Source organism: Xiphophorus couchianus, chromosome 3 (assembly GCF_001444195.1).
Source record: "Xiphophorus couchianus chromosome 3, X_couchianus-1.0, whole genome shotgun sequence".
NCBI lineage: Eukaryota > Metazoa > Chordata > Actinopteri > Cyprinodontiformes > Poeciliidae > Xiphophorus > Xiphophorus couchianus.
In genome coordinates, this window is record NC_040230.1 from 22,349,813 (window position 1) to 22,362,857 (window position 13,045).

The 13,045-nt window shown below is 37.6% G+C and overlaps 1 protein-coding gene across 7 annotated transcripts in view; it reads left to right on the forward strand.

Annotated features, from left to right (window-relative positions):
• triob (trio Rho guanine nucleotide exchange factor b) overlaps window positions 1-13,045 on the forward strand; it is a 100,895-nt gene that overhangs the window by 16,950 nt on the left and 70,900 nt on the right. Inside the window, exon 1 of one of the 7 annotated variants that reach the window (XM_028012152.1) lies at window positions 10,655-10,815. The exons of 5 other annotated variants lie outside the window; for them this stretch is intronic. In XM_028012152.1, the coding sequence (XP_027867953.1) occupies window positions 10,722-10,815 (94 nt within the window). In that variant the 5' untranslated portion in view covers window positions 10,655-10,721. Of the gene's footprint in view, window positions 1-10,654; window positions 10,816-11,673; window positions 11,848-13,045 lie in introns of those variants that run through there. One more of the 7 variants, XM_028012154.1, reaches the window with a different exon arrangement.

The window sequence follows — 13,045 nt, forward strand, 5'->3', positions numbered from 1 at the left end:
ATCCCATCAGATTGAATCTCTTCCATTGCATCAACAAGCAACTCTGACCTTGTGTGTTGACATCTCATAATGCCTCCCGGCCACTAAGACTATAAATACACCAAGTCATTCTGTCATGGCTTTTTTGCTCCTGGTCATAAAAATGCCAGTTAAGTGCCCTGAATCTGGATATGCATGTAGATTATCTCAAATAAAGGGAACAAAGTATCGTTTTTATTTTTATTTTTTTCAATGTAATCTCCTTTGGACTTAAGTATATAAGGATGCTTTGGATATCTTCCATAATAAGTTTAATTTATGTTTTTACTAATCCACGCTTGGCCAACTGGCATACAGAGGCAGAATTTTGTTTGCATTGCCATAGTGGGAGGAAACGGGGACAATTTCTATCCAGATTCATGTCGTGATAGATTTGCAGTTTTGGACCACAGCAGAAGAGCTTCATCATGAGCTAGACTCTGTTTGACCTGATGTTTTTCCAACTAGGCCATGCACGGATGAAAAGAAGATTGGTTCTTATTGACAGCTTGGCCCATTATTCCCAGTCGCCAGATTGTGAATGGAAGCTAATGTAAAATGATTGGGACATGCCAGGCAAATCCCATGGCCAAACCTTTAACCACAACCTCATGAATTTCTCCCCTAATGCTGAACAAATCACACAATGCAGAGCAGCACTGGTATCTTTGTACATTTCTGCTGAAATGAGGTAGAAATTCACAAGCTGCTAACTGCTCACTGGAGTTAATCAGGCAGTGCTGCTTATTTATGGCTTTTTGTTCCTGTTTCCTTTTCAATTACTGAAAACACAATTAAGTTGCTGTCCAATGAAGTGTCAATTTAAGAAACTGCCTCAAGCATCTTGGTTTACAGCAACAGGAAATTAACGGTGTTTTCTCGGAACACTGAATTCCAACATCTATTTCATCTGTTTTGCTTGAAAACTGATGCGGCACGTTCTGAATGAAGAACTGTCTATTAATTTATCATTTTATTGGTCTAGTAGTAAGTGAATGAAGGGCAGCTATGTTTGCCTGAAGTTGTGGTTGATTTCTTTGTTGCTCATGTTTCCTTTCAAAAGTCTTGACGTAACCTCAACTGCTTGTTTCTTGTTCTTTAATTCATTATTTTTCTTAGACTAGTCAACTAGGTTTAAGATGAGTCTCTTTTTAGGGGAATCATTTGCTGACAGCTTAATGAGTTTTTGCTTTCTTGCAGTTTTGATATTGATTATTATCAATTATTATGATTTGTGATTTGTCCTGCGAAAAGGAAATCTCCAGCGAAAAACAAAGCTGTGATAGAGCGTAATTAAGAATATGTTTTGTGCCACATATACTCTGATGGTTGACTCGTAGTGCCTTGACATTTTCACATTTCATCACGATAAACCATAAACTGGCTTGTTTCTATTTGAACTTTATGCAGCAGGCCATTGGTTGTGTACAATTGTGAAGTGGAAAGAAAATGATATATGAATGTTAAAAATTCTTGCAGAATAATATTTAAAAAGTGTGAAATGCTTTTGTACTCTCAATCTCCATTACGTTGACACCCATGGCTAACATTTTTTAATAATGAGGCCTCGTTATTAAAATATATAAAGCCAATCTGTGTGGAATGTAACATCAATATAAATACTCTATGGAGTTTTGTTGGTGAACATAAGTGAAGAAACAACATGAAAAAGATCAAAGGCAGCGATAACATACCATGTAACTTAGTGGGGCCAGATAATGTGAGGATGCTTTTTTAAATTTATTTATTTATTTTTAGCAGGGAGAGATAGAATGATTAAAGTTTATAAAAGGTGGATGGAGCTAAACAAAGAGACAATCAGAGAAGAAAACCTGGTCCAGGTTGCAGAAGACTTGAAACTAGGGGATATGTTTACCTTCCAGCAGGACACACACCCCTTAATTATATCCCAGTTAAAGTCTGGACCTAGAGCAAATTGAGAATATGTGCTGCAAGACTAACAAATTGATGTTCACAGCTGTTTAACTACACTGTAAAGAAGATTTGTGACATTTTTTTTTCCTTCTGTAGATTTGCAAAACTAATAAGAGACATAGCCCAAAAGATTTGCAATTGTAATCACAGCATGAGGGTAGTAGTAAAAACTGTTGACTCAGAGGGGCTGATCCTTCTGCTTCCATTTCAATTACCCACTGCTTTGTGTTGGTGCATTGCATTAAATACCAGGAAAAGGCAAAAAGTTTATGGTTTGACAAAATCTAAAAAAAGAGATACAAATACTTTTTCAGGATGTCGGTCACTTTACACCATTTGTATTTTTTGTAAATGACAGGAAATTATTCTAAAAACATGCATGCATACATGTTTTTTTTGTTGAGGACACTTGTCCACAAAATCGCAGAGTCCCTCGCATGCACTCTCAGCTTGCATATGGGCTTCTAGACTAAGCGTGCTCAGAGTAAACAGTTGGACTGTCCCCCAGTTATGCTCTGGATCTCAATCCAAGATAATCTGCCACAGAAGCCAACTGGCTGTTCAGTCAGGATCATTCTGATCTCTTGCTGTACTAAAGGGATATAAACATGCTTGGTATGGTGAATTAGATGGGAATTTGCCTCGCTGGCTGAAAGTGAAGATAACTTTTTCAGCACAGAGGGGGGAGATTGAGTGGTCTCCTCCTCTTCGCTGCTTTCCTCTCGTCTCCGCCATATGTTTCTGTTCAGTTTAATTCAGCAGTGAGCTCAGTCTCTCATCCCTGCCCACACTGAGCTCACTGTGTGGTTCCTATTGAACTGGGCTTTGAATGCTAACCATGTGCACCGGGGGTTGACAAGCAGCCAGGCATGCTCCCTCAGTCTGTCCTCTCTCTTTCACTCTTTCTCTCCCTCACACACACACACGCGCGCGCCCCTCTAAGCAGCGGCGGAAGTGGTTTCCTCTGAGTTTATTGGACTTCTGTTTTCTAAAATCATCCCCCTGCAGAGGCCTGGATGGTGAAGATGAGGCTTGACGGTGTGTGTGTTTGCGGAAGTTGCTTAGTGTGAATTAAGTTAGTTCACTTTTCAAGTTCATGTCTCTTTTGTTTTGATGTGTTCTGTTTCTTCTTATCCCAATAAAGGGTAAGCACGTAAAACTAATGTAATACAGACATTTCCGGCTGTTTCTGGCTGATAGGAATTTCCAATTTTCTTCAAAATCTAACTTGTACATTCTGAACTTAAAAGTGTTCTAGAAAAAGTGAGATTTGTGATCACAATTAATTTACCATGAAGTATGTTTGGCTCTTGTTGTTTAAATGTGTTTAATTGTGGGTTTTAGCAATTGTTTATGTAAAGGTCTTTCCCAGGACTGACATTGCAAAGTAGTCATGGCTATAAGTTCTATAGGATATAACATGTGAAATGTATACTTGTCCCTATGAAATAAACTTAAAAAGATAATAAAATACCACTTGATGCACTGCCTGTCACAAATCAGAGCTAGTCACTGATACATGAGTGTTTTGCTAGTGAAATTTCCACCTTTCTAAAACAAAACAAAACAAAAAAAAAGAGAAAGAACTGACAGAACAAATAATCTGAACACAATAACATTCTTTATAGGTTATATTTAAAGTCCTAACACCCAAACTGAAGATGTTGTATTTTAATGTAATGGTCAAATCATCAACTTTATTAAGACAAATTCAAATTGTTTGGTTGTACTTTATTTGAACTTGCTTGTAGAAAAAAATAAAAATAGTGTTGCTGTCATCTAATTCGCAAGGAAGCGTGCAGGATATACAAGCAGTGTCCATCCTAGTATTGTCCACAGAGGGCTGTTTACACACATTTGCCTCTAAGCACCTGTGTGAGCTCCTGAATGTTGTTTACACTACAGAGCATCCTGACTTTGTGTGCTTTTTTGCTGTGTGTTTGCACAAGCAACTTTCATTGGATCACTCAGTAGACGTGAGTGCAGCATTAAGCATGAGTGCTAAGGATAAAGTAATTCACAGTTTTAATAGTTACAATTAATCCTGACAGCCGCGATTACTTATTTAAAATGAATTTATCAATGGATTTGTATTTGGATTACTTTAACCAATGCGTTAGATGTACTTATATTTGGACAACCTCTACTTTTCTCAAATCTTTTAAATGCCTCTTGAATGTTTATTTTCTGTATGGCATTGCTTTTTATTTTACTTATTGTCATTAGTGCAGCACTTTTGTAAACTTGTTGTTTCTGGATGTAGAGTTTAGAAACAAAAGGAATCTGGATTTTTGACGCTGTTGGTGACAAGTGGCTAAGCTAAATTTCAGCTGGATGTGAGCACTCTATCTTTTGGGGTGATGTTTTCAAATAAATAACTAATGTTAGGTATACGACACCAGTTATTTCTCCTTAATTACACAGATCCGTGCATTCTTCTAAAATAGTAAATGGATCCACAAACATCCAGAAATTTTTACTAATTAATAATTAAAACTATTTGGTTTTAATTAGAAATTATACAGCACTCTGAAATTAAGTAGTATACATTAAAGATAACTTAAACACCTTGCACAATCTGTGGTTGTACAAGTTGTTGTATAAATGTCTATCTGTTACATCACTCAATTAAAACATGTTTAGAGAAAAAATAAAAATATGGTTTCATTCTCGAGACATATGGGAAATATGGTTAAAAACAAATAGGAACCAAAACGGCAGATATTCTGTGTGTGCCTTTGCGAGTCAGTATGTGGCTATTACTAAAACTTATTACAAATAAACAAATGAAATGCAATAATAATGACAACTGTAGGAAAGTTGAGTAATGCTATTTTCTAAAATGCAATAATTATTGCCATATTATTACCATATTTTTCACACCTTTGAATAAAACTGTAAGGATATCAATATCAATGCTGAATGTGCACAATAATAATTATGATGCAAAATGTTAATGTTGTTATATCCACTGGAAGAGTAAATAATAGGAAAACTCTATAATGCTGAATGTATTTAGCTATTGTGAGAACACAGAGCACAAGTTATGATACTTTCTTGCACACCTAAAATGTTTTTCAATCTGTAAAGCGATAGAGAGAAGGAGAAGAGACCAAAATGTGTGTATAATCACATGTCTGCACCCCCACCAAAAAAGTCATTGATCAAATTCACCAGTAGTGTTTTTTTCCCCCTGATTAGAATTCGGATCCGTTCCCCATGACATCCACACACAAACAAGCACATTAGATGTATAAATACGCCACCATCTGCTAATAAGCTCCATCTGCCGTACCCTGAATTTACCCCCGAAGTCATGTAGAGTTTCTCTTCTGTCAACATTACATTCTCTCCTTTCTGAATTCGCTTTTTTCCTGCAATATCTGGCATCAATGCAATGGTCATGATCTATTATTGATGCTGTGTAGACAGCCTTTTGATAAATAAAGGTTAGCACGACAACGTAATTTATTGTTATGCCCTCCCCCTCAAACCCTTGCGCCATCCCTTTTTCCCACATCATCATCATCACCATCACCATCATCATCAACATCATCTTTGTCCTCTGCCTCTCAGATCATGCTCTTTTTCTTGGGAGCACTGATGCATAGAAAAACGAGGTTCCGCTCTCTCCTGCGTCCAATTGCCATCAGCCTCTCCCATGCGGATCGGCCAATCGCTCTTCTGAGCGGGGCTGACAGGGGAGAGGCAGAGAGTCAGGGACGGGGCGAAGGGGGATGTGTTGTGTTCGTGTGCTTGCTAGCTGCTCCTTGACTTGAGGAATATAAAGGATGCTTGGCTGCTCCAGGAGCAGGGGGGGATGTCACTGTAATGCCAGATCTACGCTAGTCAGCGGATGCATTTGCAGGTCTTGATTACTGTGCTGCTGAGGAATTATTTTTATTTATTCAAATGAGTGACATTGGAATATGCTGTTTTCACTGCATCTGTGCAAATGGATTAGTGATTAAAATTTTATTTTACGTGACGATGAACGCAAACCTCCAGCTGTCTTGATCTATGTCAGCAATGTGTTTCGAGGGAATCCACAATTCAGTTTAGAAATGCATGCACATCAAGTGGATCTGATGCTGGCAGTCTCTGCCTTTGTTACTTAATGATTTGATTGATGTCTTGCGCCGGAACACGTTACATAAGGATGATTGACAAATGCTCTTTGAATCAAACAGATAATTCAGAGCGGAACTGATCATAAAGGAATTGGAGAGGTAAAAGCCATGAAAGAGGTTTTTTTTTTTAGATGAGTACTTTTTCATTGAAGCTCGTTTATGGATGGCATCCTTTGCTGTCGTGCGGCTATTTTTCTCTCTGGCTCTTTAAGCTGAGGACATGTCTATCCAGATCCTATCTGCTCCCCCCTGTAAGTATGACATGTTTTCAGAGTCCCACAGCAAAACTAAACGTGATTTTTAGGCTGCTTTGTTTTTGTTAATACGCTTGACGGCAAAAACTCAGCTCTAAAGTTAGATTTCAGAGGTCTGCAGGCTAACTATTAGGCACATGTGACTCATGCGGTCTCACCTCTTCTTCTGCTACGATCCGTGTTTACATGGAAAGGGGGTGTAACCATCAAAGATGTAAGACAGAAGATCTGTGAAGTGGTCGGGATTGCACAATTTGTTTCACACATAAAAGACAAAATAATTGGCATGTTTTGTCATGTATTCCTGAACTGAAATATTATACCAGGCAAGAGATTAAAGAACAAAGATCTAAAGATTTGAAGATGAAGCTGGAGTTTAGACCCCTGCCGATGAATTATATTGTATAAAGCTGAAGAAGAGCTTCAGAGCTATCCTATGTAAGTTTAGCTGAACAGGAACCAGATGCTGCAGCACATCTGGTTACAGGCAAATGCCTAATGTTTAAAGTTTGCTTAATCCATCATTCAAGTTCTAAAATGTGTAAAATACCAATTGAAAAGCTATTAATATTAGTCATCACTACGCTTCTTCACACTTTTTGTAGATAAAGACATTTTATTTAGCTTCTAATATACATCATGACCCTCAACAGAGAGGAATTTAACTCTGAAATCGAGTGTGGTGACCCGTAAGCATTTCTTTTTTAATCGTTTTGTCAGTATTGATTTCCCAGGAGCTCAGTGATGGAAATATGAAGGTCAGGAATGTTGGGAATGTTTTCTTTAATAAATTTGTATGATATAGTCTACTCTTCAAGTAAATATATGATTATGTTATGGTAATTTTTACCATAATTCAAAATTTTTGACTCTTTAAACAAAGAAACAAATATTCCCCCCTCAATATTCCTTAATCTCTTGTCTTTGGAGGTTTATATACAGTGTATATATATATATATATATATATATATATATATATATATATATAGCTATATATCTATATATATATAGATATATCTATATATATATATATATATATATATATATATAGCTATATATCTATATATATCTATATATATATAGATATATAGCTATATATCTATATATATTTAGGAGTAAATGGAAGTAAAAAATCTGATTTAGAAAGACACATGGGTCACTGGTGTAATGATGTACCACAGTTCTGAAAGTTGTGGTTTGGGAATTGCTAATACATTTTGTAATATTTTTAATTTGGTTTGGTTTAGTCCTGTTAGCAAGATGTTAGTAAGATGCTAGGGCTGTAATGACTCTGGTTTTCTGCTTGTCTGTATCCAGAATATAATTTTTGTTTATGTTTTTTTGTGTAGGAGCTATGATATTGTGGTATTTTAATATGAGGTTATAATACTTTAAGAACCTTTTACTGACTAATGAAAAATTAGAAGAAAAAGTAAGACAATAGTCCCATAGTTTTCCTCAGATGTGAGAAAATATGTTATTTGTGGATTTTTTGTTCTCTTTCCTGAATTGTAGTGTCAACTGTTATTAACTTGAGATCATGCCCATTTGTGCCATGTGTAGTTGTTTTCTTCTGTGAGAATGTGATGCAGATAAAAACAGGAAATACAACATGGATGCACATTGTATCCTGTGTGTGTGCAGTCAGGGTGGAGTCCTGGTTCCACTGGCAGCTCTGTGTTGTTTTAAAGCCCCAAAGTTGCAGCTCTGATTGTTTTCCTTTATCGTTTTGCCTCAAATCTTTCTCCTTTTGGGAGAGTTTGAGACTGAGACTGCCAGGAGCCAGAGCAAAATATGAAAATAGCTGGATAGGATTAGATTTGGAGCTCCTTAAATGCCTGAATTAGTGTGAAATATTTTCCTCTGTAGGAATGCTGGTGTAAATCAGCTGCCAGTGCAGTTCATGTGCTCCTGTCTGATGTTCGTCTGGCTCTATGGATTATAATTTTGAGCGGAGGAAAACAATTCTTTTCTGAATGACCACCGGCCCCTCTCAGGGAGTATTTGTATGCACGTGCACGTGGTTACTCGTGCAGGCCAGTCAGATGTTCCATCAGATAGTCTCATAGCGTGCTGTTTTCATAAACCAGTTGTTTTTAGAGCTGTGACAACAGTGAAGTGCTTACCTCCTGTCATGGAGACAAGCATTGGACGAGTAGCTTGCTGTCTACTGTGTGTTTACTCAGCAGGACATTGGTCTTTGTTGTAGACAAGTCTAGTGCAAAACTATTCACAACACAATGGAGTTCCATGGAGGGAAGTTGAGAACAGAAACAAGGAGACGGTAATCAGGAAATAACCAGAGAAGAGTGTTTTGAATGAAAGGCAAAGTATGGAGGGGCAAAAACAAAGAAACAGAACTTGGGTTGCGGTGAACACTTTGTGTGATGTGTACATTTATCTGAAAATGTCCCTGGAAACTGTCACAGAGAAAGTCACACAAACAAGTTCCGTTAAACAATAATGTGAGAGCTACAACGTGTTTTGCACCACAGTATCATCCTCTGGGACCAAACTCTCATTGCTGAGCTCCTGAAGATGGTTGCCGGTTTTTCACATTTGGCGACTCTGCTGGTGCACACAATCACACACTCACTGTATTTCAGTGTCTCCATTTTAACTTTATGAAGATAAAGAACATAAATCAAGTCAAGTCATATATGGAATATTAAGTCTTTTTATTAATATCATTTTCTTTCCTAGTTTTGGCTGAACAGTTTGTAGGATTTATTGTGTAGGTGTAACTTAAATTTAAATATAATTAAAACATTTTACACTTTTTCTTTTCAATTTTCCCGACAGCCCACCACTGGGTGTAAGTCTGTAACATAATAACTAAAGCTCAAAGGTTATGTGTTTTACATGAGATGCACTGAGGCTTCCCTATGTACTACATTATGAGTCCTTTCTTAGCTTTGTGGTCTGCAGTGTCGGTATGACTTTTCTTTGCATCATCAAGCATGCTTAGGTATTTTCTTGATATGAAGAATGCAGATGTTTAGCATTTTTATCTGCCTAAAAATTGAATTTACTGCTCTCAAACTGTCGGTCATACTCTGTTGAAATCCAAATCGGATTTTGTGACACTTCTGTTTAATGAATAACACCCAGCCAAAACCGTTTTGTCACTTCCATGCTCAATTTCTTTCTTTTTTCCCCTTCCTTTTCTGTCCTTTTTCTCTCCTGAGCAGCTTAGTAACAGTGGATCACTGAGGCATTCACCCGTCTATTTGTTTCCCTTGCTTCGAAAGTGTCATTCGGTGTTTTCTGGTTTATTGGTTTGGTTTCATTGCACAGCAGGACAGTCAGGGGCTTTGGCCCAAAGCAGGTTGCTGATTGGTTGTTCCCACAGCCGTACAAAGCATCCTCGGCTCCGCTTCATTGATGAGTTGATGCAGTGCAGCTGGCTGCACAGTGAGTTTATATTGCATACTGCGATGGGGAGACAGATGCCCATGGTTGCTCAGCACTGAAAAAGGCCTTTATGCCTCAGTCAGAGTCTCTCATTCAGCTTTTCTGCTGCAGAAACAGTGTAACCCATTAAATGGACACTGTGTTTGAGGTAACGCAAGCGCCATTGTTTGACTGGAAAGAAGTTCATTGTCCTGTTAGTAATGTTCATGAAGTTTGACTTTTTTATGCTATAAAGGTATAAATAAAGTGAAGAGGTAGAGTAGGACGTTGTTCATCTCAATGTTTTTGTGTGTGGATGATCTTAGACTTTATGTGTATCTGTTCTTCTTTCTTCTGATGTTGCATTCTTTTTGTACTGGGAGGTCAAAACGCTTGAATTTGGATATCTGGCTTGAAAACTTATAGGTTCCTAACTGATCTAGACTTTATAATTCAATGTGGCTACTATGCTTATAAAAGGTAGTAGTTGGTACATGTATACAGTTTCTAAATGCAGCGTGAAACACAATTAAGTTGAGGATGATGTAATTCTTGACTTTACATATGTATTTAAACTATATCTGGCAGGTCATTGTAGTCATGTATATTTACAGCTTGAATGATGTGACCTATTTTACACTCACTCATGTGTTGCTGCTTACCCTGTCTCACTTTCTAAGAGGTGACAATCCTTCCCAGTTATTTATTCCAACGGGTTCAGTCATGACATTCATGACCTGGCCTTTTATAATACACATAAAACTGTGTGATCTCACAGTCACATGAGGCTGCAGGCTGTCAGCTTCGACGCCCTGCGATAGTACAAGAAGACCACCATTGAAGTGCAATGTGTCTGATTTGCCTTTTGTAATTCCGAAAATGCTAAAAGCTTGGGAAAAGTAAAGTATATTTTGTGCACCTTTGGAACTATTGGGAGTGCAGTTTTTGGAGCATCTTTTGGCTGTTTGGATTGCGATTGATAACACAAAATATGGCTGCTCTGACCTTGCTGTTCCGTTTGCACTACATGGGATTTCTTAGGGAAAGGAAGGGAAGGCTGGCCATGCAGTCTGCAAGCAAAACTGGTAGGTAATACAACATCCACTAGGTAATGCTTATGTGGATGTAGTGATGCATTCATTTTTTTAGTTTCTGTGTTATTGTGTTTTTAAAGCTGTCTGGTTATTACTTATATTGGCCTTTCATTGCTTAAAATGTTGTTTAAATGTTTGCTATAGGCACATAGGTGTAGTGCATTTTCAACACAAATATCCCCCAAAATGACCATTTTAACAGAATGAACTATGACCCTGTATCAAGCAACCTGTCCATAGATAGTAGGCTTCTGTAACATGCTCTATCTTTATGTTTAAACCTGAATAATCTGGTAAATTTGACAAATCATTACCTTCCTTAAATATTATCATTTTGTTTGCCAATAGTGATTTTTTTATTTTATTTTAGTTTTTTGCTTGAAACATCTTTTAGAAAGAAATAGTTGATAGTTAGTTATCAATATGTTTCTGTATGTGCTAGCTTGTTTCTGGTTTAAGCGCACTTGAAAATGCTAAGAAATTCATAACTGAGTCCAGCGAAAAATTCTTAATACAAGAGAGATTACAAACAGTCATGGTCAAAGCTTGTTCACAGACTAATACACTAGCTGCAAATGTTTTGCAAGCTTAACCCCCCCCCCTGTCAGTAAATAGCCAAGCACATTTGGAGGGGAGAATGGTTTAGATTCAGTGCAGTGCCTGATACTAAATCTCGTTTTGGGGAGGGGTTAGTGACATCAGGGGGACAAGGCAAAGAAAAGCCAGTAGGGGATGGCAAAAAGGAGCTGGCAGGCCCTTTAGCCTTCTGTAGCTCAGTGGGTGGTAGGGCGTTGACCAGTCTATGTCATAGTCACTGTTCATGTGCCTTAGTGCCACAAAACGAAATGTACAGAGGGGAAGCTAGAATAAGGAGTGCAAAACTGCCTGTAAACATCTGTAGAATGTTGGTTAGACTGTTGCTGATTGGGCCAGTTTATGGATTGTCTTAATTTACAATGGCACTGCTGGATAACCACAGCTGGCAGTATGCCCAGGCAGGGAAAACCCTGATCAGACTATCAGGTAGGATGTTTTTTTTTTTTTTTTCTCATGTTTTTTTTTTTTTTACAATCTAAATCTGCTCTTTAGATTATGAGCAGCTAAAGAGATAAGCAGACAATGTGCATGGCATCTTCAAGATTTTAATAATAATTTTTGCAAGTTCCATTTATTGCTTTGCAAATGCGGCTGATCCAGTTTCTCTACGAATCGTGAAAACTGTTGGAGAGGAGAGGAGGGAAGAAGAACGAATCAGATGGATCATTAAATACGTGCACTGAGATCTTTGACTATACTACATTATTTCATGGATTAAATGCACTTTTTTAAATTTGTGGGCAGACCTTTGCACAACTTATGTTGAATTAAAATACATAATGAAGCACAGATGCTGTGTGGAAAATTCTTGAACATCTGCAGCAGTACCTGCATTGTGGTGATTTTTACAAATAACTGCAAACTGATGTTTATTAAGAAGTAGCTCTTCTCTGTGCACATGTCAGTAAGAGCAATTCATGACTTCTGCTTTCATGTGGTTAGTAAAATTAATACTCTTCTATGTGAGCTGTTTAATAACATTTTTTGAGAAACCAAAATACAAAACATAATTTTTAGATTTCCGTACAAGGTGACATATTGCAGTTTTTGTAACAGCATTGTTGCAGAAGCATTTCAGAAGAATGTGAGCAAGGCTTTTACAGTTCATCATGTCTTTACCAAATGATAAGGGAGGAATATAAAAAGCAACTTGTTTCAACAACACTTTGTAAGTCTTACAAAGCTACAGCCTGCTAGCCAGTTCATCAGTGCCAGGTGCTGCCGAGGCAGGGTAAACAGGACAGCTGGCCTCAGTCTGAAGCACAGGTGCGACCTAGAAGTGCCTGTGAAGAAAGACAAATTAGGCAGGTAGTGCATGCAACATAAGAACGGGTTCACCTTCCACAAACAGTGATTTGTAGTCCGAGGTTATGTAATTATAGCAATCGCTAAAATCCTTTTGCTCTTCCAAAACAAACTCATGAAGACAAATGCAGTGGTGTGAAGAGATGTTCCCCTTTCCAATGGTTTTGGGGAAGAAAAGAAAAGGGCTCTGAATCCTGATATGTCTTCTGATATGTTTGGAATTCATAATTCCCATGGCTGTCAAAGTTATTTCAACAAAGTATGAGTCAAAGACTGGTTTCATTGGTGCAGGTTGTTATTTGCTATCAGGGCTTCGCAA